This window comes from Podarcis muralis, chromosome 3, assembly GCF_964188315.1.
Source record: "Podarcis muralis chromosome 3, rPodMur119.hap1.1, whole genome shotgun sequence".
Taxonomy (NCBI): domain Eukaryota; kingdom Metazoa; phylum Chordata; class Lepidosauria; order Squamata; family Lacertidae; genus Podarcis; species Podarcis muralis.
Window position 1 is genome coordinate 110,862,712 of NC_135657.1, and position 23,388 is coordinate 110,886,099.

The 23,388-nt window shown below is 44.7% G+C and overlaps 2 protein-coding genes across 8 annotated transcripts in view; one reads left to right on the top strand and one right to left on the bottom strand.

Annotated features, from left to right (window-relative positions):
• Window positions 1-1,369: 1,369 nt before the first annotated feature.
• On the top strand, window positions 1,370-17,377 carry TRMT6 (tRNA methyltransferase 6 non-catalytic subunit). The gene is made up of 11 exons (XM_028722195.2): window positions 1,370-1,594; window positions 5,363-5,490; window positions 7,656-7,765; window positions 8,297-8,388; window positions 8,485-8,568; window positions 10,914-11,038; window positions 11,219-11,574; window positions 13,168-13,253; window positions 14,230-14,332; window positions 14,410-14,496; window positions 16,359-17,377. Exons 1-11 carry the CDS (start codon window positions 1,488-1,490, stop codon window positions 16,521-16,523), a joined length of 1,443 nt encoding a protein of 480 aa, XP_028578028.2. The 5' UTR covers window positions 1,370-1,487; the 3' UTR covers window positions 16,524-17,377.
• A 2,817-nt stretch (window positions 17,378-20,194) lies between these two features.
• Window positions 20,195-23,388, bottom strand: part of CHGB (chromogranin B) — a 92,042-nt gene continuing 88,848 nt past the window's right edge. For all 7 annotated transcript variants that reach the window (XM_077926473.1, XM_028722194.2, XM_077926472.1 and 4 more), the window contains one exon: window positions 20,195-20,611. In XM_077926473.1, coding sequence (XP_077782599.1) covers window positions 20,528-20,611 — 84 coding nt within the window. In that variant the 3' untranslated portion in view covers window positions 20,195-20,527. The remainder of the gene's footprint in view (window positions 20,612-23,388) is intronic.

The window sequence follows — 23,388 nt, forward strand, 5'->3', positions numbered from 1 at the left end:
TTGGAAGCCGCCCAGAGTGGCTTGGGAAACCCAGCCAGATGGGCGGGGTATAAATAATAAATTAATAATAATAATAATATCACAAAGAGTTGGACACAACTAAACAACAACAAAAGAGCAGCATTAACAAAAGAGCAACTAAAAAATAAAAGAGCTAAGTGCCGTTCAGGCGTACACCCCATAGCTGTCAACCGTCCCTTATTTGGCGGGAAACTCCCTTATCCCAGCGCCGTGTCCCGCTGCTGTCCCTTATTGATGTCCCTTAAATTTCCCGGGTTTCATGCTCGCCTGGCTCAGGAGGGAAGCAGCGGCTTGGCGTCCTCCGCCTTGAGAGAGCAAGAGAGTGTGCCTCTCCCTTTCCCCACTCAGGGGTGCGTTGTGAGGAGACGGGTGGCAGCGGGCAGGCAGGCAGCCCCTCTCTTGCGAGACTTCCGCCATGCTGCCAGGGGAAGTCGGAGGCGGCGGCGGCAGCGGCTGAGGAGGTGGCCTGAGGGAAGAGGAAGAGGAGGGGATGGGGAGGGATGCAGAAGGGCAGTGCTTCAGCGGCCGCAGCGGCTCCGCAACCGCCTCATGCCGGGCTTGCAGGCGGCGTGGGCGAGAATCACTCTCCCTCCCTGCCTCTCTCTTGGGCAGGGAAGGGCCGATGGAACTCCTTGCCCCAGGACAACAGCAGCCCCGACGTGCTGCTTAGCATCCCCTCCAACCAGCGCAGCATCTTAATGTAGTGATTTCCCCCTCTGCATCCCTTTCATAACTCTATTTTTATAAATCATTTGTCCATCCATAGTTCAAATTTTTACTACACCTTTTCTGTCAATCCTACCAATGTATGTAACTCTTTACAATAGCTTTTCCAATAAATTATAAACTTTCCCCATTCTTTATTAAAGAGGTCCTCTTCCTGGTTTCTAATTCTGCCTGTAAGCTTTGCCATCTCGACGTCGTACATCAGTTTTGTCTGCCCCTCTTCTTTGGTCGGAGTTGTAGACCCTTAGGATCATCTAGTCCAACCCCCTGCAAAACACAGTCAGTCGCAGCCAAAGCAGCATGGCTTCATCAGTGCCGGATTCATGTATAAGCTAAGCAAAATCCCTTATTTTGGCTGCTGGTCCCTTATTTTCGAGGCTGCTGGTCCCTTATTTTCAACTCTGTAAGTTGACAGCTATGGTACACCCTCTCCGCGCCCTCATTCTATCCTGTTCCATTTTCATTGCATAAAATTCACGTGATAGCTATGAACAGAATTGCTGTTATTGCAGATTTTCAGGGAATATGAAACGGGAGCTCGCCTTTGAGACTCCCTCCCCGGCCCGGGTTTGCGAGAGGCGGAGCTCTGCCGATTCGCCTTCTTGCTTCGCCCCCGTTTTGGAGACGCGCTGCTTCCCCATTGGAAACCGGGAAGCGGGGCGAGGCTCCCGCTTCCGTTCCGGCGCCTTGGCCGGGTTGGGGCGGAAGGCAGGCAGGCAGGAGGCGTGTCTTGCGTCGCCATGGAGGGGAGTCCGGAGCCGGCTTCGCCCGGCGTGATCCGCGAGGGGGACTTCGCCGTCCTCAAGCGCGACGAGGTCTTCAAGGCGGTGGCGGTGGCCAGGCGGAGGTGAGGGCGCCCACCGGGAGACCCGCTCGCTTCTCGGCTCCCCCCGCGACCCTCTCTCGCTTGAAACACGTGGGGAGGCGGGGGCAGCTCCGGAGGCTGAGAAATCACGGGATCGGGGGGTGGAGGGGCACCCGGGGGTCATCTAGGCGAACCCCCTGCCACGCAGGCGTCTTTGGGGGGGGGACCACGGGGTCATCTAGCCCAGCCCTCTGCCACGCAGGAGTCTTTGGGGGGGACCATGGGGTCATCTAGCCCAACCCCCGCCATGCAGGAGTCTTTGGGGGGGGGCCAATGGGGTCATTTAGGCCAGCCCCCTGCCACGCAGGAGTCTTTGGGGGGGGGACCACGGGGTCATCTAGCCCAACCCCCTGCCACGCAGGTGTCTTTTGGGGGGAACCGTGGGGTCCCGAGGGCCGGATCCAGCCCAATTGCCTTCGAAATCCGGCCCATAGACGGTCCAGGAATCAGCGTGTTTTTACATAAATAGAATGTGTGCTTTTATTTAAAATGCATCTCTGGGTTATTTGTGGGGCATAGGGATTCTTTCTCTTTCCCCCCCCCCCCCTTCAAAATATAGTCTGGCCCCCCACATGGTCTGAGGGACTGTGGACTGGCCCCCTGCTGAAAATGTTTGCTGACCCCTGATCAGGCCAACCCCCCGCCACACAGGAGTTCCTTGGGAGGGGTCCCATGGGGTCATCTAGGCCTGTAAGACAGAGTTGTTCCGCCTGGCCTTTGGCTTAGAATCAGTTTGATTCCCTCCCCCTCTTTCTTTTTCCTTTCTCCTCCAGTTAAGAGGCTGCATCCTAATGTTTTAAAGTTGTATTTTAATCTTTTAAAAATTGTATTTTAATCAACTTGTTTTCATTATTGGTTGCTAGCCGCCCTGAGCCCGGTCTTGGCTGGCGAGGGCGGGGTATAAATAAAAAATTATTATTTTTATTAATAGGCCAATCCCCACCATGCAAGAGTTCCTTGGGAGGGGTCCCATGGGGTTGGACTAGAGTAAGACAGAGTTGTTGCCACGCAGGAGGTCATTCTAGACCAACCCCCTGCCAAGCAGGAGTTCTTTGGGAGGGTCTCCAGGGACCCCATGCCACCCAGGAATCTTTTGCCCAACCTGCGGCATGAACTCAAAACTCTAAAGTTAAGAGTATCAGGCTAGTCTGGCATTGCGTTTTATTTTTAATTTTTTTTCATTAAAAATATTGAATTTCCAAATTTTTCCAAGAGGCATTGTGCATTAGAACAAATGGGCTTGGATAGGGGACAGTGGACTTGCATTGTAATTTTATATAAATTGTGTTATTTTACTGTTGTTAGCTGCTCTGAGCCCAGCTTCAGCTGGGGAGGGCGGGATATAAATAATAATAATAATAATAATAATAATAATAATAATAATAATATGTAACCCAACAGATTTACAAATGTAACACTGCTGCTACAAGGCGCACTGTAACATCTTTTTTTTTATTATTATTTATTTAACAAATTTTATATCACTTGGTTGTAAATCAGGCCTCTAAGCAAATTTTATTTGTTTTTGCTGCAATGGTTTAACAAACATGGCAAGCCACTCTGGAATTTATAAGTGTGCATAGTGCTTTGCAGAGTAATGAGCAAACAAGACTGGTTCCTGCCCCAAGGATCTTACAATTTGAAAATTGACTCAGGCAGTGGAAGGGAGGGTAAACAGGGCAAATTTGCATTCCACTTCTAGGGCGAAAGTGAGAAAGCCAGGATTCTAGTGTAACTGTTCTTTTGAGAAAAGTGATATTTCTAAAAAGAGAAATTCTTCTTTTTAAAAAGTGGCGATACCAATACAAGCTTTATTCTCAATTGTACAAGCTGTGTCTACTAGTAGTGGAAGTCATCTGTGGTGTATGACGGCTCTGCAATATGCACCAGTACAGTGGTACCTCGGGTTACAGACGCTTCAGGTTACAGACGCTTCATGTTACAGACTCCGCTAACCCAGAAATAGTACCTCGGATTAAGAACTTTGCTTCAGGATGAGAACAGAAATCGTGCGGCAGCGGGAGGTCCCATTAACTAAAGTGGTGCTTCAGGTTAAGAACAGTTTCAGGTTAAGAACAGACTTCGGGAACGAATTAAGTACTTAACCCGAGGTACCACCGTATTAGTATTGCAAGTCAGAGGCAGAGCTGAGGCTGTTTGAGATTTTCAGGCTTCTGTTTCCTTCCCAGGCTTAACCAACTTCTAATGGGATGGAAAATGAAACTAAATTAACTGTTTTGCTCCTTTGAAGTCATGTCGAAACTGCTAATCATGCATAGTTCAGGAAATACATCCAGATGCCCACAAGAAGCTATTCACACTATAACCGTCTGCTTACCATATTTTTCCGTGTATAACCCGCCCCCATGTATAAGAGGTCCCCTATTTTTTGGGCAGCAAAAAAAATTGGAGGGGGCCCCAAAATTGCCCAAAGTTGTTGAGCTTTTTTTGGGGGGGGTTGCCCAGAGTTGTAGAGCTTGGGGGGGGGATTGCCCAGTTTTTGAGCAAGACAGCCTGCCCGGCACTGCAAATCGCACGCATTGCCGCAGCCACCAATCGTCTGCACACTCACTGCCCAAAGCCCACCTATACACTTGACGCAAACACAGACGATTGCACACCTCGACGATGCCGTAAATCTGCTGCCCAATTGCCACAGTCGCAGCCAAGCAGCAGCAGGCCTTGCCAGAGCAGCCAATCACACACCCAATCACCGCTGCCAATCTCATGCTGCCTGCTGACACCAGTCGCCCGCACCCCCTCTGCTATCCGTGCATAGCTGTCAAGCGTCCCTTATTTGGTGGGACAGTCCCTTATCCCAGGCCCATGTCCCGCTGCTGTCCCTTATTGATGATGGCCCTTAAATAAGCTACTGAAGGTAATGGGGCCCTTTCTATGTCCAGCTGTGCTTTGTCAACAACAAATTGTTGCTGGTTTTTTGTGTGTTGAATAAATGCTATATGGTAATTTATGGACCTAATAGGTATCTAAAGCCATTTGCATGCAACAAAATATGTATTTTATCAAAGTAATTGTTGATCCCTTGTTTTGGCTGCTGATCCCTTATTTTCGATGCTGCTGGTCCCTTATTTTGTTATAGCTGTAAGTTGACAGCTATGTATCCGTGTACAAGGCGACCCACAGATTTTGCCTTATTATTTTTAATAATAAAATATCGTCTTATACACGGAAAAATACGGTACATTTTAATCTGGACTTGAGTGTGTTGCATGTCACATCTACTTAGTTTTTGATTGCTTTTGGAGGTTCGTACCCCAAATCATTCAGGTTGTTTCACTTCGAACTTTCCTCTTAGGAAAATAGGGACGCGGGTGGCGCTGTAGGAACACGGGTGGTGCTGTGGGTAAAAGCCTCAGCGCCTAGGGCTTGCCAATCGAAAGGTCGGCGGTTCGAATCCCCGCGGCGGGGTGCGCTCCCGTTGTTCGGTCCCAGCGCCTGCCAACCTAGCAGTTCAAAAGCACTCCCGGGTGCAAGTAGATAAATAGGGACCGCTTACTAGCGGGAAGGTAAACGGCGTTTCCGTGTGCGGCTCTGGCTCGCCAGAGCAGCGATGTCACGCTGGCCACGTGACCCAGAAGTGTCTCCGGACAGCGCTGGCCCCCGGCCTCTTGAGTGAGATGGGCGCACAACCCTAGAGTCTGTCAAGACTGGCCCGTACGGGCAGGGGTACCTTTACCTTTAACTTACCCCAAATCATTCAGGTTGTTTCACTTCAAACTTTCCTCTTAGGAAAATCGTATTTGAAAAACAGTGGTTCTGTCTGGATAATGCTATTGGGCATATCTATGGAACAACATTTGAAGTGACCAGCGGCGGGACCCTTCAGCCGAAGAACAGGGTGCAAGAGGCTGCCACAGGTAAGAGAAAGCCAGCATATAGTTTTGTGGCATAAAAATTGTATGTACAGTTCTGCATAATAATTTTGGCACATCTGACCAAAGTGTAGCCTTTGCAGGGTGAGGGCAGAGGTTAGCTGCTTGAATTAAATGGTTTTTTAAAAAAAAAAAAATTATTAAATTTCAATTTTAACAATCCAATCAAATCACATTGAATATTCTAAATTATACAAATACATATCATATAGTCCAAATATTCTGCCAAATTATAATTTTTTGTTGGGACTTCCCATGCTTCAAGTTCGGGGGGGGGGGCGCTCTGATCATCTCATATCTCTACTGCCTTGAGTTTCCAATAGTTCCTTTAAATCTTCCTGTTGTTAACCTTCCTTCTTTCATGGCCTCTGAGTTGTTTCCACAGGCGAGTTAAAGTAAGCAATGATGTGTTTCTTTGTGAATTTTGTATCTTGACTCTCCTATTGTTGCAGTGTCTCCTCACATGCTGGTGTTTATGCCGAATCAATCCAAAAGTCATTTCGCTGCTGGCAGACGCCATCTTCTCTCAGTTCCGATAAAATCAAATCTAGGCATTTGCTCATTAATTTTCCCAGACCAGTTGCATCAAACATTAGCCTTTCCAGGGGAGATTTGCCAAATTGGACTTGAAGTGCAGATATAATAACAAATTAAGAGCTCACCTCCCCCTATGACTATTTATCTCTGCAGCTCGGTCTTATTCCATAATGGTGGATCCCAGTTAAAGAATGCATCACGTCACCATTCTCAGAATACGTCCAAAGTTTTTTGAAGTCTCTCCAGCGGCTAACGAGATCCTGCTTCTTTCTAATATCAATATTTGGAGGGTCTTTTATCTTCTTCCAAGCAGTTCAAAAAACAAAAGCTTTAATTATATAGTATTGTTATTTCTACACAGTTTATATTTTCCTATCTCGCTTGCTGTAAATAATGTAAACGGTTCTTCTGGGGGGCAGGGTTTGTCAGGTACAGTGGTGCCTCGCAAGACGAAATTAATCCGTTCCGCGAGTCTCTTCGTCTTGCGGTTTTTTTGTCTTGCGAAGCACGGCTATTAGCGGCTTAGCGGCGCTTAGCGGCTATTAATGGCTTAGCGGCTATTAATGACTTAGCGGCTTTAAGAAAAAGGAAACAAACTCGCAAGAACTCGCAAGACGTTTCGTCTTGCAAAGCAAGCCCATAGGGAAATTCGCTTTGCAGAACGACTCAAAAAACGGAAAACTCTTTCGTCTAGCGAGTTTTTCGTCTTGCGAGGCATTCGTCTTGCGGGGCACCACTCTATTGTAATAAATCATAGTAAACAAAGCTTTACCCCACCCCTCCTTTTCCATTCCGTTCCAACATACCACCTTAGATGTCATTCTCAGATGTTATTCTTTCTTCCTCTCCGTCACTCTTGGCACCTCAGTGGCTAGCTTAATTGGCAGATTAATTTCCCCCTCCTCACTCGAAGCATGTCCAAAACTTAAATCCAATTTTTCATCTTAAGTAATGGAACTTGGTGCGCTCGCGGAGACAGCGTCCAGGAGATCCGAACTCCCTCGGGGGCTTTCCATCCAGTGCCCCCACCCCCTCCTTCTTTACGAACTTGGGGGTGGTTTCTTGGGCACCGCGGATAAGACTGCATCTTCCCTTACACCAGGAAGAATTTGGGAGGCTGATTACTCCCATCTCAGCCTCTAATTACTCCATGGGAGCTGGAGCGATGGTATTATCAGCCATCTTTCGTGGCACCTCACTGCTTGAATTAAATGTTAAGCTTTCAGAAAGGGCTATTTTCTTTTCTTTTTAATATTTGTATAGTATAGGGTCAGCATTGATTCAACTCTGCTGTTAGGCAAAAGTGAGGGGGAGGCAGTTTCCAAGTCACAGGCTCTGACTTGGAGAACTGAATGACCTTATTCCAGTGGGAATAATTCATCTTAATAAGCCAAGATATATTGAACCTCAATCTTTTCCCTTTATGATGTGAAGAATCAAAGCAGGAAGACTCTTGACTAACCATAGTTTCCTGTTTTGTCCCAACTGGGAAACTGTGGCTGCCAGTTTTGGAACCCCAGCTTTTATGGCTTTAAAAGTAGCTCTAATAAGACTATTGTTCTGCACATTCCCCCACTGATATTTCACCATTTTATATGTGCTTTTGTTTTCAGAAACCAAAGAAGCAGGTGCCGATAATCGTAATATAGTTGACGATGGAAAGTCTCAAAAACTGACTCATGATGATATCAAGGCTTTGAAGGATAAAGGCATTAAAGGACAGGTAACTAAGAATTGTGATTCTCATCCTTCTCTGTTGGTTATCCAGCGCACTCTTCTCACTGTGAGATACAACGCTAGACGGTTTGCTTTATCTGATACATTCTGAGGTAGACTCATGACATACAAAGCAAGATATGCCAAGCCTTTATTTGTTATAATTGTGATGATCATGGCGTACAGCTGATGAAAACCCCAAATTAACAATCTCAGAAAATTAGAATATTAAATGAAATCAGCAAAATAAGGATTGCAAATAGAGCAATATTGGACATATCTCGCTTTGCATGTCATGAGTCTATCTCATATTAGTTTCACCTTTTAAGTTGAATTACTGAAATAAATGAACTTTTCCACGATATTCTAATTTTCCGAGTTTCACCTGTATATGCTACCCAAAACCGGTAATCAATCAAAAGTGCTTACTTTCATTAGACGTTGCTTGTGTACTCTGGTTTAAATGTGAAAACTTTCTTTTTCTTTTTCAAGTAAGTATAATGTAGGGAGACATTGCTGACACACTTCTCTCTTAAAGGAAATAGTTCAGCAATTGATAGAGAACAGCACCACGTTCAGAGACAAGACGGAATTTGCCCAGCATAAATACATCAAGAAAAAGAAAAAAAAGTAAGTTGCAAATTAGAAAACCAGGAGCAGTATCTTGTGGCTCACAAATTATCTGTGCTTTAAGTTTAAAACACGATTGCTGTGCTTTGCTTACAGATATGAGGCGGTTATTACAATCGTAAAGCCATCTACACGTATTCTGTCAACAATGTACTATGGAAGGGAACCAGGAAAAATAAAGTAAGTCTCAATTTATTTCAGTCATATGGGAAACCTGTTGTATTAAACTTAAGAGCCTTCACCTGAAAGAACACAACCTATAATGTTTGGTAAATGCATGTTAAATATTATACATTCTGAATCTGGGTATCAACATATCTTTTTTTCTTTTCTACAAGAGTAGAACTTAAAAGCTGATGTAGGAGATTTGCTATGTTGACTGTGGCTCGGTTTACACTTAACGCCAAGCCAAACCATAGCTTAGCGCAAACAAGCAAACTTAGGTACTCCTGGAGAGGAATTCTTCCCGGTCATTTGGCTCCAACTCTAGCTTTTTGTATTCCTAACATAAAGGAGCTAAGTCAAGAACAGAATCATGGATTAATAACAACTTCAAAGTTTTTGTCTTACCGTGTTTTTAATAAGGTGGGATTTGGCTTAGTGTATCATCTGAGTCTAGTCTCGTAGTTTACTCCCTCCAGACAAACCATGAGCGGAAACCAAGGTTTGTCCGAACACTGACTACATAGAAGAGCAGTTATTTGTGTTGTTTATAGCTTGATTTGTGTTCCTGGTTGCTTCAGCCAGCACCTAAGACAGTAATATTTGTGGCATGTTAGTGGGTGTCTGAATCCTAGCATTGGACAGACCAAAAAAAGCAGTTTAGACCAACTTCGTGTTGTGAGTCTGTGAGTCCATTAGCCCCTGCATGGAGCAGGGTGTCTTGAGCTTAACTTCTTGAGAGGATTGATTTCCATCAGTGATTTAAAATAAGTCTTACATTGGCTAATCTGTGTATTAGTTGGATAGAAACAATTAGTGCCAGTGCCTTCCGTTAAGAGTTTGGGTGTAATCCTTGACGCCTCGCTTTCTATGGAGGCGCAGGTTGCAGCAACAGCCAAGGCAACATTTTTCCATCTTTGCCATATCAAGCAGTTGGTCCCTTACCTTTCCCGCCCCGACCTGGCCACAGTGATCCATGCGGCGGTCACTTCCAGGCTTGACTACTGTAACTCGCTCTACGTGGGGCTGCCCTTGAAACTGTCCCAGAAACTCCAGCGGGTGCAGAATGCTGCAGCGAGGCTCCTCACGGGGTCCCTGCCACAGGAGCATATTCACCCAGTGCTTTTCCAGCTCCACTGGGTCCCAGTGGAGTATCGGGTCAGGTTTAAGGTGCTAGTTTTGACCTTTAAAGCCCTATGCAGCCTAGGAGCCTCGCACTTATGGGACTGCCTCTCCTGGTATGTCCCACAGAGGACCCTAAGGTTCATGAATAATAATAGCTTAAAGGTCCCGGGCCCTAAGGAAGCCAGACTATCCTCCACCAGGGCCAGGGCCTTTTCAGTGATGGCTCCGACCTGGTGGATGCTCTGTCCCATGAGACTAGGGCCCTGCAGGACTTGATCTCCTTCCGCAGGGCCTGTAAGACAGAGCTATTCCGCCTGGTCTTCAATTTGAATTAGCCTGATCCTCTATTCCCTTTTTCCATTTCCTCTTCTATGAAGAAACCCTTTCTGGGACCCCACATTAAAAATCTTCCCTGGTCTCCTTGCTGGCCCTAGTAGGACCAACTTGGCGAGTTAGCTCTGGTGATCATTTGTTATCTACTGACTGGTTTTTGTTTTTGTTTTGCCCCCCCCCCAAAATGACCCCTGAATTTTAGAATTTTATTGATATTGATGCTGCATTTTATGTTGTATTTTATGCTGTTTTAAAGTCGCATTTTAATCATTTTATATTTGCTGTTAGCCGCCCTGAGCCCCGTTTTTAAACCAGAAAGGGCGGGGTATAAATAAAAAATTATTATAATTTATTATTACTATAATCAAGTATTGCCCTGTTGGCAACCGCGTAACACTGAGTGGGTGGGCCCTTCACCCTGCCCAATCCTGCTCTGCAGTCCTCCTATAACATTTAGTCAGCGTATCCTTAACTTGCCAATTCCTTCTCTAGCTTTTTGTATTTCTAACATAAAGGAGCTAATTCAAGAGGAGAATCATGGATTGATAACAACTTTGAGGTTTTGGTTTTATCGTGTTTTTAATATTCTGCTGGGAGCCATCCAGAGTGGCTGGGGCAACAAAGTCAGATGGGGTGCATACAATTAATAAAGTTGTTGTTGTTGATGATGATGGGGTGCATACAATTAATAAAGTTGTTGTTGTTGATGATGGGGTGCATACAATTAATAAAGTTGTTGTTGTTGATGATGGGGTGCATACAATTAATAAAGTTGTTGTTGTTGATGATGGGGTGCATACAATTAATAAAGTTGTTGTTGGTGGTGATAGGGTTCATACAATTAATAAAGCTGTTGTTGTTGTCATGTGCTGATAATCAAGCGAATGTTGTTTTTCCTTTCTCAGCTATCTGCGATACGATACTTTAGCCCAGATGCTGACTTGGGGAAACGTCCGTGCTGGCAATAAGATGATTGTAATGGAAACCTGTGCTGGATTGGTCCTAGGTGCTATAATGGAGCGAATGGGAGGTAAGAATAGCAGGCGCCCAGTATGCAGAACTTGGTGGTGGTGGTGTTTTGCTTTGTTTTTTAATGGGAATGTGGAACATTTATATATCCATGCAAGTCATTTTCTGATAAGCATACACAGGTATGTATCCTGTCCCAATGCAGGGTGTTTGTTGTAATCGCTCTGGTCCATGCTTGCAGGTTATGGATCCATTATTCAGATGTACCCAGGAGGAGGACCTGTTAGAGCAGCCACAAGCTGCTTTGGGTTTCCAGGATCCTTCTTCCAAACGCTGTATGATTTCCCTCTCAGCAAAGTGGACAGTCTTCTCTCCGGTACGTTTTCTTTAAAGAAACTGCCTTTAGAGTCTGAAGAGAATACGGCAGTGGCCGAAGAAAGCAATGGCTCGGTGGATGACAAACCAGTTTCCGTCCAAGAAGCAGACACTGAATGCAGCGCTGAGATAGCTGCGGAAGACAGGCAGCCTGAAGAACAAGAAATAATGGACATTCCAACGGAGGGCGACGCATTTGAAGACAGTAAAGCAAAGGGAACAGTAAGAATCTACTGACTTAACTTTTAGACACTGTCATCAGGGAAATGTTGCCATTTTGGAATTAATCCAAATGGTGCTCATCTTTCATTTATTTGAAAGATTTGATATTCCACCCATGAGTTTTGCAACTTCCAGAGTGATTTACAGTCACTTGAAACCTTAAAACACTTCTCACTCTGTTTAGGGAAGCTTTTAATATCTGAAGGACTATTGCATTTTAATACTTTGTTGGAAGCCGCCCAGAGTGGCTGGGGAAACCCAGCCAGATGGGCGAGGTATAAATAATAATAATAATAATAATAATAATAATAATAATAATAATAATAATAATTATTATTATTATTATTATTATTATTATTATTATTATTTTCTCAGAGGCACCCTATAGCTTCAGTGACTAGTGGAATAGTTACAATGGAACCTTGATTCTCAAACTTAATCCATTCCAAAAGTCCGTTTGACTCCCAAAACAGTTTGAAAACTAAGACGCGGTTTCCGATTGGCTGCAGAAGCTTCCTGCACTCAAGCGGAAGCCGCGTCAGACATTCGGCTTCCAAAAAACGTTCAAAAATCGGAACACTTCTGAGTTTTCGACGTTCAGGAGCCGATTTGTTTGTCAGCTAAACTGTTCGAGAACCAAGGTACCACTGTACTGTGCTCTCTTCATTTGAGACTGATGTCAGTCATCAGGGTCTTTTGATAGAACTTGAAACGTTTTTTGCGATGCCTTTGAGTTTATTGACACTTGCTAGTGTTCAGAATCACCATGTATGCTTATGCACAACACCAGAATAATGTGAACTTTTAGGTGACCCGTGGGGTCCCTTCCAAATCTATGATTCTATCAGTGGATTTTATGGTGTAAAGTCAGCTGTAAAAAAAAAGGTAAAGGGACCCCTGACCATTAGGTCCAGTCGTGGATGACTCTGGGGTTGTGGCACTCATCTCGCTTTATTGGCCGAGGGAGCCGGCGTACAGCTTCCGGGTCATGTGGCCAGCATGACTAAGCCGCTTCTGGCGAACCAGAGCAGCACACGGAAACGCCGTTGACCTTCCCGCCGGAGCGGTACCTATTTATCTACTTGCACTTTGACGTGCTTTCGAACTGCTAGGTTGGCAGGAGCAGGGACCGAGCAATGGGAGCTCACCCCGTCGCGGGGATTCAAACCGCTGACTTTCTGATTGGCAAGTCCTAGGCTCTGTGGTTTAACCCACAGTGCCACCCGCATCCCAAAGTCAGCTGTAGAGTATGTCAAACAAAGAGCTTAAGCCTTTCTGTGCTAGCTCAACAGATGTTAGGATTAGAGTATGGGGAAGATCTTTCCAAAGTGCTCCTAATGCACTTTGCAGCTTGCAAAGCTTTTGGGAAGTGGTTCAGCTTCACACTCCTAATATAAATTATTTTGAGCTTAGGGGCAAGATATCTACATGTGGTGGTCCACTGAGAGTGCCCCCAGAGGGAAACAGTGGAGCATATCTTACTTCCTACAGCACTTCTAGTTTGAATAACCCTTTAAATTTAAAGAACGTAGGCATGAAAGGTCAAAGCAGCCAACAGGTGGGTTGTTAGCTGTTCATTTTTTTTCTTCCCAGACACACGACAAACAAAAGAAACAAGAGGAGAGGCAGAAAAAGTTGGTAGAAGCTGCAGGTTTATTGAAAGAGAAAAATGCTGATGGGTGAGTTTGAGCACATAATGCTAAATATTCCTGGAAAATTAAGGGCCTTACTTTGTTCCCCAAGTTAAATGTGTGCAAGTACCCAACAAAGCCTAATGGGTATTTCCTTGCAATACCAAGCGTGGACTGAATATTAGTTGTTCACAGTGGTAAGTTGAGTTTCGGTGCCTAACATTGTCCGTCTTGCTCTTTGAACTTCACCTGGTATTGCTCCAGCAGCTGCTTGCGACATTTTAAATTCTTTCCTCAATTCTTCAACTCTTTCCTATCAAGGATGATTTAGGATGCCAAAACAAACCATAAAGTAGAATGGTCATAATGAGGATCAAAGATGGGAAAAGACCAGAGTAAAAGAGATATTTCTCATTTGGGAAATTATAAAGGAAATATTTCTCATTTCCTTTAGCAGTTCAGTTCTACCGAAATCATGTATGCATAAATGACTTTAAAACAACTCATTTCTAAATTATTTTGCTCGTCTTCTGTCCCAGCATAGTGATTGCTAATCTTTGCTGTCAATTATGGAAAACTGGAGTGAAATGGGATGATTTATTGAAGGCTGTCATGAAATACTGACTCACAGAATTTATATTTGAGATCTCTGGACCAGAGCATTAAATGTGTTTTGCTTGGGGAGAAATGTTCCTTTGTAAAACATAAAAATAAAAATAAAACGTTACCTTTTATTACTGTAAAAAATGCAACTCTGGAAATTTACTGAAGTGGACTTAATTACCTGAGTTTTGTCGGCTCCTTCCAGGCTGTATGAGTGACTTGCAGATTTCCACATGTAGGCAAAATGCTTCTGAAAGTGAAATATATTGACTCAACATGGCACTAAAGCCTGCATCTACAACAACATTAATAAAAGGACAATATACTTCGCCAGATATTGCCTTTCCTTATTTCAGCTTGGTTTGCCCAGGCAAATATGAACAATCTTTTGATCTAACCTGTGTACAACTTTCTGTTGCAGTTTAATTGTTGCCAGTCGATTTCATCCAGCGCCTTTATTACTCTCCTTATTAGAATTTGTTGCTCCCTCAAGGCCTTTTGTTGTCTACTGCCAATATAAAGAGGTGAATCCAATACCTTTTATTTTTATTATCCCTCTGGGTTTTCAGCAAGTTCGTTTAACCAGTTTTTCTTCTCTTAGCCATTAGTGGAATGCTACACGAAACTGAGAGAAAAAGGGGGTGTCATTAATCTGAAACTCTCTGAAACGTGGTTACGAAATTATCAGGTAAGAATTGCGCGTATATATGTATCGCCATACATATGGTGGAATGTATGGGAAGTTTGTATAGGAAAGTCTCAAAAAGAAAATTGTATCTATTGGCTCTTTCCTTCCCTCTCAATCTCAGCCGCCCAATGGATAAAATAGAGAAATCAAGCATTCTAACATTTAGCTTAGCACCACTCTCAAAAATTCAGTGTTTGTTTTAGCCTAAGTAACCATGTTAGGGCAAGGCCACCTTCAGTTCTTGAGTACAGTGGTACCTCGGGTTAACTACTTAATTCGTTCTGGAGGTCCGTTCTTAACCTGAAACTGTTTTTAACCTGAAGCACCACTTTAGCTAATGGGGCCTCCCGCTGCTGCCATGCTGCCGGAGCACAATTTCTGTTCTCATCCTGAAGCAAAGTTCTTAACCTGAAGCACTATTTCTGGGTTAGCGGAGTCTGTAACCTGAAGCGTATGTAACCTGAAGCGCATGTAACCTGAGGTACCACTGTAATTGGGAGTATGAGCAGATACATAAATCACTGTTTAAGTCAACAGTAACTTTTAGTTTTCTGCTAAATAAATATCAACAGGTCACTGGCATCTCTGTATTGGGAGGGTTTTCCTTCATCAATGCAAAACTGTTTACAGTTTTTCAGTGTGGGGCCAATAGCACGATAGATAATAACTTTGTCTGTGTTTACTTTCACTTTCAAGGAATGGACAAAATATTTCATAGTATGCAAACCAGGGGTCCTACTTTTTTTTTAAAAAAGCAGTGGTTAAATGGTGCGGCTTCCCCAAGCTCACTTGTTTAGAGACTGACCGCTATTTGATTTTAAACCAGAGTTCCTGATTCCCACACAACACTATGCTGAGATACTTTGGAACGGAGTAAACACAAGGCAGTGCTCTGCTCTGGTTCACTGAGACTCTTCTGAGTTGCACTAAACCATGGCTTAGCATTACGCATGAACTAGCCAATCACATTTCCAAAATGGCGCTGACCATTTTGTGAAACATAAGCGTTAGGGTGGGAATACCGTGGCAGGTGTGTTTCTTTGTAGGTGTTAAAATGATATAGTACAGGCACGTGCAGCTCCCAAGAGGCTGTGATCTATTCCCAGTATAAAAAAACTGGCGGTGATCTACCCATTGTCATGAGTTGTTGAGCTTATTTTGAGGGACGAAGCCACAGTTGTTAAGCTTTTTTTGGGTCAGGGAGAACACCTTCGCAATCAACCCAAGGCACCTTCGAGATCGACCAGCAGATCACAATCGCCCTGTTGGACATGCCTGATATAGTATGCCGTATTTTTCGCTCTATAGGACGCACCCGACCATAGGACGCATCTTGTTTTAGAGCGGGAGAACAAGAAAAAAACAATTCTCCCCCTCTCTGTTCAACGCCCCTTCAGCGAAGCGGCAGGAGCAACGGAGCCCCTTCCATTTCTCCTCCTGCTTCACTGAAGGGGCGCTGCGCAGCTCTCCCTCTCTGCTGAAGCCAGGAGAGTCTTGCTCTCCTGACTTCAGCAAAAGGAACCCGAAGCCTTTGGAGCGCAGCGCGAGTTCCCGCTGTGCTCCAAAGGCTTCAGGCGGCTATCCCAGAAGCCTGGAGAGCGAGAGGGGTCGGTGCGCTTCGGAGGCTTCGTGTTGCTATCACTGAAGCCAAGGAGCCTGCATTCGCTCCATAGGATGCACACACATTTCCCCTTAATTTTTGGAGGGGGAAAAGTGCGTCCTATAGAGCGAAAAATACGGTAAATATCCATCTGAATTCAGTTAGAACTTAAACCTTGCAGGAAAAAAATACATCGTGCGGCTACTTGAAACTCTTCCTCGTAATCATATGATTGTGTTCCATTTTCTTGCTCTTTGTAAAGGTCTTGCCAGATCGGAGTCACCCCAAATTGATGATGAGTGGCGCCGGCGGGTACCTTCTGACAGGCATCACCGTTATAAACGAGAGTGTAAAATCCGGGGACTGCTCAGAACAGACAGATGAAGAGCCGACATCTAAAAAACGTAAACTTCAAGAGCAGCGTTGACATTTGAAGAAACGCTCGTTTTTCTTAGGGCACCAGATGAACCTCATGTTCTTTCACTACCTGTGCTTAAGAGCACAGAGAAACGTACTTTGTCTTGCATTTGCCAACTGTTGCAGAGAAGGTTATCCAGAGAAGGGACTGCATTCGAATCCTATCCAACTCGTACATGGATAGCGCCATAGCTTTAAAACAGTATTACAATGTTCAAACAGCGAAACACTTCGGGATATAAGAATCACTCTTCCTGGAGCTGCTGCAAAAATTGACTGAAACTCCAGTCTTGTTTGCCTTCAAAGTTTTGTTTGAATTTGAATCTCTTATTTTTACCACCACCTCATTTGTAATCTCACGGCATATTATGTTGTTGGTTAAAAATCCATATCTTTTTTTTCTCCATTTCAAGCCCTTGAAATCAAGATGTTATTACTAATAAGTGAAATGGATATTACAAAATCATGCAGTTTCATTACGGATGGGTGAAACAGGATTGAAGCTAGAAAATTGTGTTTTTTATTTGTTGTGGATACAAGAACTAAGGGTCATCATGTTTATGCATTTTAGAATAACAGTGGGTTTTACCATTTTTACCTACCCAGTGTTAGTCATACACTGAGCAAAGCCATTGAAATTAATGGACATGGCTAGCTGAGGTCCATTAATTTCAATGGTTCTCCTCTGAGTAGAAACAACGCAATAGTTCATTTTCACTTACTAAGTGACTTTTTAAAAAATGAAAGCTGGTTTCCCTCTTCGCCTTTTTAACATGTGATAACTGTATATGGTTATGTAGAGTCTATGATCCGAAAACCTGCATTTCAATAAATTCTGAGGGGGGGGGGGTGTTTCTTACACAAGAGTGTGTTGTTTTCTTCTGAGCATGAAAACATAGGTAAGGTAGAAACATGTTTAGCCAGCTGTATCTATTTTGGAGGATCAGGACAGTAAATAACAGTTAGGAGGGTCCCCGGGCCCTCAGAGGCTAGGGGAGGCGTCGATGAAAACAGCTTCTGGTAGCCTCTTCCAGTGCTTTGCCAACTCAGTGAATTGATACTTAAAGGAATACGGCAAGACTTCGTGTTCTTGATACGTGGGCATTGTTCCAGCCAAAACCCCTTCCCCTAGCAGACTTGTTTAATTGGATACCAGTCTGGGTGTTTGTGTTTTGGATACTTGCTGGCAAAACCTATGGCTCAATAGCCGCTGACAGATCTCCGTATCCGCTCGGTGGCCAAAGTGAAAAACTAAAGGGACCCCTGACCATTAGGTCCAGTCGTGACCGCCTCTGGGGTTGCGGCGCTCATCTCACTTTATTGGCCGAGGGAGCCGGCGTAAAGCTTCCAGGTCATGTGGCCAGAATGACTAAGTCGCTTCTGGTGAACCAGAGCAGCGCACGGAAACGCCATTTACCTTCCCGCCGGAGTGGTACCTATTTATCTACTTGCACTTTGACGTGCTTTCGAACTGCTAGGTTGGCAGGAGCAGGGACCGAACAACGAGAGCTTACCCCGTCGCGGGGATTCAAACTGCCAACCTTCTGATCGGCAAGTCCTAGGCTCTTTGGTTTAACCCACAGCGCCACCCGCGTCCCTTTGTTTTGGATACTTGCCGGCAACACCCATGGCTCAACAGCCACTGACAGATCTCCGTATCCGCTCATGGCCAAAGTGAAAAACTCACTTCGCATGAAGCCAGGTACTGTGTGAAGTGGTGCCATTTTCCACAGCGAATCTCCTTCGCCTTGATGGTATTTCCATTGTGCATAGCGCCCTGGCTTTCCGCACAGACCCCAGTTAGGCATGGTATGTAGCAAGCAAGCAAGCAAGATGTTCCTGTATAGCCCCAAAGCAAATCACGCTTGACTAAGGTTGGCTCCTGAGCCCCATTACGTAATGTGTTTGCCAGAAATGGGGTAGCATAAGGCCCTCCAGATCTTGTCGGAATACAACTCCTGACCACTGACTGATGCTCAGAACGCAGAATGAGTTAAGTGGAGCAGCATTTCTGATGTACAGTAGGTGGCAGTCGTGGAGTCAGGATGGTGGCAAGCCTGCTGATTAAACATGTAGACAGCTGTGGGAAACATCTGGGCCTCCCTTTGTGAACTGTCAGAAATCACAGACCTGCTTTTTCGTCTTTTTCCTCTCCTCCCCATTTCCATTTTCAGAGTATTTTTAAAAAAACATATGCTTCCCTATCCACATCAAATCCTGTGCTACGCTAGAGCGCCTCCAGACGGTCAGTGTTATGCAGGAGGCGTCCCTCAAAATTTGACCCAAACTAGAAAATTGCACAACCAAAGCCACATTACAAATATTTACACCAGACATATTGGCCATGATTCTGAAAAGCGTATGCTGAGAAAGAATGAAAATGGCCCACAAACGGCATGATACTGTTTATATATATTGGGCTTTTTAAAGATCTTCGCATTACTTTCAGAATTTAGAATGATAAGAAGCACCAAATCAGAACCTTTATTATTATTATTATTATTACTATTACTACTACTACTACTACCAGTCCATCTGGGTGGGTTGTCCCAGCCACTCTTGGCAGAGTCCAACACATCAGAAAACATCAAACATCAAAAACCTCCCTAAACAGGGCTGCCTTCAGATGTCTTCTAAAAGTTGTATGGTTATCTCCTTGGCATCTGGTGGGTGGGAGGGCGTTTCACAGGCCGGGCACCACTACTGAGAAGGCCCTCTGCCTGGTTCCCTGCAACTTTGCTTCTCGCAGTGAGGGAACCGCCAGAAGGCCCTCAGAGCTGGACCTCAGTGTCCGGGCTGAACGACGGGATGGAGACACTCCTTTAGGGTTATGTCAACACCATGCTTCCTTTGGGTATGTTTGTGCTTCAAAAACAGGCACAATTTGAGGTTCAACAGGCGCAAGAACGGGTTCCAAGGGATGAGCATTTGCCATTGCCCCATTGTAATATGGTTAGCTGTTGCACCTGCTCTGCTGCCATCACCCCTTCAAAGAGCCTCACTCTGAGGTCACATCCACAACATACCTATGAAGCACATGGTTTCTCCCAAAGAATCCCAGAAACTGTAGTTTGCACCTCACGGAGCTACAATTCCCAGTGCCCTTAGCTACAGTTTCCAGAATTCTTCGGGAGGAGAAGCCCTGTGTGTTAAATGTACTTTAAATGTATGGTGGGGGTAGCTGTGGCATCACTGTTTGCTGGTGTGACTTAACGTAAAGGTAAAGGGACCCCTGACCATTAGGTCCAGTCGTGACTGACTCTGGGGTTGCGGTGCTCATCTCACTTTATTGGCCGAGGGAGCTGGCGTACAGCTTCTGGGTCTTGGCCAGCATGACTAAGCCACTTCTGGTGAACCAGAGCAGCGCACGGAAACGCCATTTACCTTCCCGCTGGAGCGGTACCTATTTATCTACTTGCACTTTGACGTGCTTTTGAACTGCTAGGTTGGCAGGAGCAGGGACCTAGCAATGGGAGCTCACCCCGTCGCGGGGATTCGAACTGCCGACCTTCTGATCGGCAAGTCCTAGGTACCCGGGTCCCTTTTGTGACTTAACATACGTTGGGCAAAAATGGCTGAACCTCAGACTTGGTTGTGTTAAGTTTTGGTGCCGCCCTTATTCCCCTGATCGATGCAACACTGCAAATCATCATGAGACTAACAGAGAAGGCAAGCATGCGGTAATGTGAACAACATTTTATTATTTCAAACTAAGAGACAACATAGTTCTGAAGAACATACACACACAATTATTTCCACACGTATTTTAAAATGTCTGCCTTGCACACAGGTCTAGATGCTTAAAATTCATGCTGATCTGGGCTTCCTAGCGTATTTGGAATAAAGATACTTGGGCCTGTGCAAACCATCACTTAGGTAACTAGTAAACTGCATTTACTTCTTTATTAGGAAGGGAAGGAAAGTAAGACTTGTGGCAGTGACTTTACCAGTAAATATAGTGTACTGTTAAACAAAGCTGCGCTTTACCATACCCACATTAAAGCCAGGCCAAATTCATCCTCTCCTGTTACTGTTGAACTTCTCTGCTATCTTCTGCAACTCCAAATCCATAGCAGCCAGATTTTCCAGTTCCTTTTCCTGTGAAGAATGAAAACAATGCAAATCCTTGTAGACCAAGATACCACAGGTTTAGATTACTCTTTATTAGGAACACTGGATCATGGTACAAATATTCCCTTGTTCTTTAGCAATCATCATTTACATCAAAGGAGTGTTGTCACCCCTCAAGGTGGAAGAAAACTACACCTGGCCATGGCTCGTTTGCACATATTAATTTACTCGCGGTGTGACACCACTATTTTTTCCAGGATCTCTCGGCAGCCTTCAATACCACCCTTTCTTGTTGCAGAAAGGGCCTGATGGCACTGCCTGAAGTGGTTCTGTTCCTACAGAGCCATTCCGCCTGGATTTGAATTCAGCCTGATCTTTTATTTCCCTTCTCTTCTCTTCCCTCCCCCTCCCCTTTTATGAAGATCACCCGCTCTGAGACCCCACAGCTAATTCTCCCCTGGCCCCCTCGCTGACCCAAGTAGGACCAATTCAGTCAGCTAGCCCTGGGGATTATCTAATTGATTTTTGAATTTTGATTTTTTTATACTGTATTTTATGCTGCTTTTATAATTAAGTGTTTTAAAGTGTTTTAAATTTGTTGTTAGCTGCCCTGAGCCTGGTTTTTGAACCGGGAAGGGTGGGGTATAAATAAAAATCATATTATTATTATTATTATTATTATTATTATTATTATTATTATTATTACCTCTCGGGGAAGCTGAAGAGAAGGTGGTGATTTGGGACAGCTATGCTGCCCCACAGGAGTTTTCCCATAGGGTACTGATAGGATCCAGCCTCTGCTATTTAACAGCTGCATGGAGCCACCGGGAGAGGCTGTGCAGAGTTGGGAGTCATCAGCATACTGCTGACACCCAACTGTATCTCAGCTTTTCGGATCCTCATGGCAAGGCAGAAGGAGGACTGTGCCTCTCTACATGCAGCTGAATGTGGTTATGGGTTGGAGGGAGAGTAGCAAACAAACTCAGCCCAGAGAAAACAGAGATATTAATGGTAGGGTCCAGTTGATACAGGTAAAGGTCAAGGTAAAGGAACTCTGTACGGGTAAGTCCAAAGGTGACTATGGGGTTGCGCCGCTCATCTCGCTTTTCAGGCCGAGGGAGCCGTCGTTTGTCCACAGACAGCTTTCTGGATCATGTGGCCAGCATGACTAAACCGCTTCTGGTGCAACAGTACACCGTGACTGAAGCCAGAGCGCACAAAAACACTGTTTACCTTCCCGCCACAGGTATACCTATTTATCTACTTGCATTGGTATGCTTTCAAACTGCAAGGGTGGTAGAAGCTGGGACAGAGCAATGGGAGTTCACCCCGTTGCATGGATTCGAACTGCCAACCTCCCAATTGGCAAGCCCAAGTGGCTCAGTGGTTTAGGGATGGGAAAGGTATGACCTGCCAGATGTTGAATTCCATTCAGGAATTGGACTCTATCCATCCAATGGCTGTGGGGGTTTCCTTTCTCTGACCTAGGAGGTGGTGTTTGGCCTGTTCTGGATTGAGTTGTGATCTCCCTGAAAGAGCAGGCCTGCAACCTGAGTCCTCCTGGACCCAACTTTGCCTGAAGGAGCATTTCCCCCACCCCCCATTGTTCAACCTGAGGGCCTTCTGGCGGTTCCCTCACTGCAAGAAACGAAGTTACAGGGAACCCGGCAGAGGGCCTTCTCGGTGGTGGCACCCGCCCTGTGGAACGACCTCCAACCAGATGTCAAAGAAATAAATAACTATCTGATGTTTAGAAGACATCTGAAGGCAGCCCTGTTTAGGGGAAGTTTTAAATGACTGATGTTTTAATGTATTTTTAATCTTTTGTTGGAAGCCACCCAGAGTGGCTGGGGAAACCCAGCCGGATGGGCGGGGTATAAATTATTATTATTATTATTATTATTATTATTATTATTATTATTATTATTATTATATCTTCAAGGAGCTGCTAAGAACTGCATTCTTTATTGGGCAATAATAATAATAATATTTATACCCCACCCATCTGGCTGGGTTTCCCCAGCCACTCTGGGCAGCTTACAGCATATATAAGACTTAGTAAAACATCAAACATTTAAACTTCTTGATACAGGGCTGCCTTCAGATGTCTTCTGAAAGTTATGTAGTTCTTTATCTCCTTGACATCTGAAGGGAGGGCATTCCACCATGATACACCCCATTGAACTATAATGTGTTTACATGCATTTGCCTTTGAAAAGTGCTTGGACAGTACCACAGCCCAGACCAGCTCTGTCCTGTTCTTCCTTTCCCAATATTCATTAGTCAGATGTTGACTTCGACCTTGTCCATGAAGGACTTCCATGCCTTATGATATACTTCCTACAGTTACGTACTAAAACTTCCTTTGCATGCAATTTCCACAGGAACTGTATATGCTGCTTCACTTCACGAACCTTGATTTGTAATCAAACGTTCTCTAATAAAAACACTACTGTAATAGGTTTGGGCTGCCAAGATCAGATTACTCCCATTCATCAACATCTGCATCTGCTACTAAGTTTGTTTCTGGGCTATATGAAGTGATGATTCTGATCTTTAAAGCCTCAAATTGCCTGGATCGAGGGTTCCCAAAGGAACAACTCTTCCCATATTTCATCATGTGGATTAATGGTGGCAGAGGACACCCTTCATGGGATTCTCTCATTTGTGGAGGTGTTACTGGTGACCAGCTAGATCCCAGACCTTTTTTTGAATCTCTTTGGATCTCCAGTCCAGCTGCCTATCATTCACTCTCCTGTGAGCACACTGGTTTCTCCCAGACATCAAAGCCAACTTCTTCCCAT

Bases quoted from the DNA above. Each gene is read 5' to 3' on its own strand.
- TRMT6 (XM_028722195.2), top strand. From the start codon at position 1,488: ATGGAGGGGAGTCCGGAGCCGGCTTCGCCCGGCGTGATCCGCGAGGGG. The intron at 8,389-8,484 runs GTAAGTTGCAAA...CTTTGCTTACAG, and splicing joins ATCAAGAAAAAGAAAAAAAA to ATATGAGGCGGTTATTACAA. The intron at 13,254-14,229 runs GTGAGTTTGAGC...TTTCTGTTGCAG, and splicing joins AAAGAGAAAAATGCTGATGG to TTTAATTGTTGCCAGTCGAT.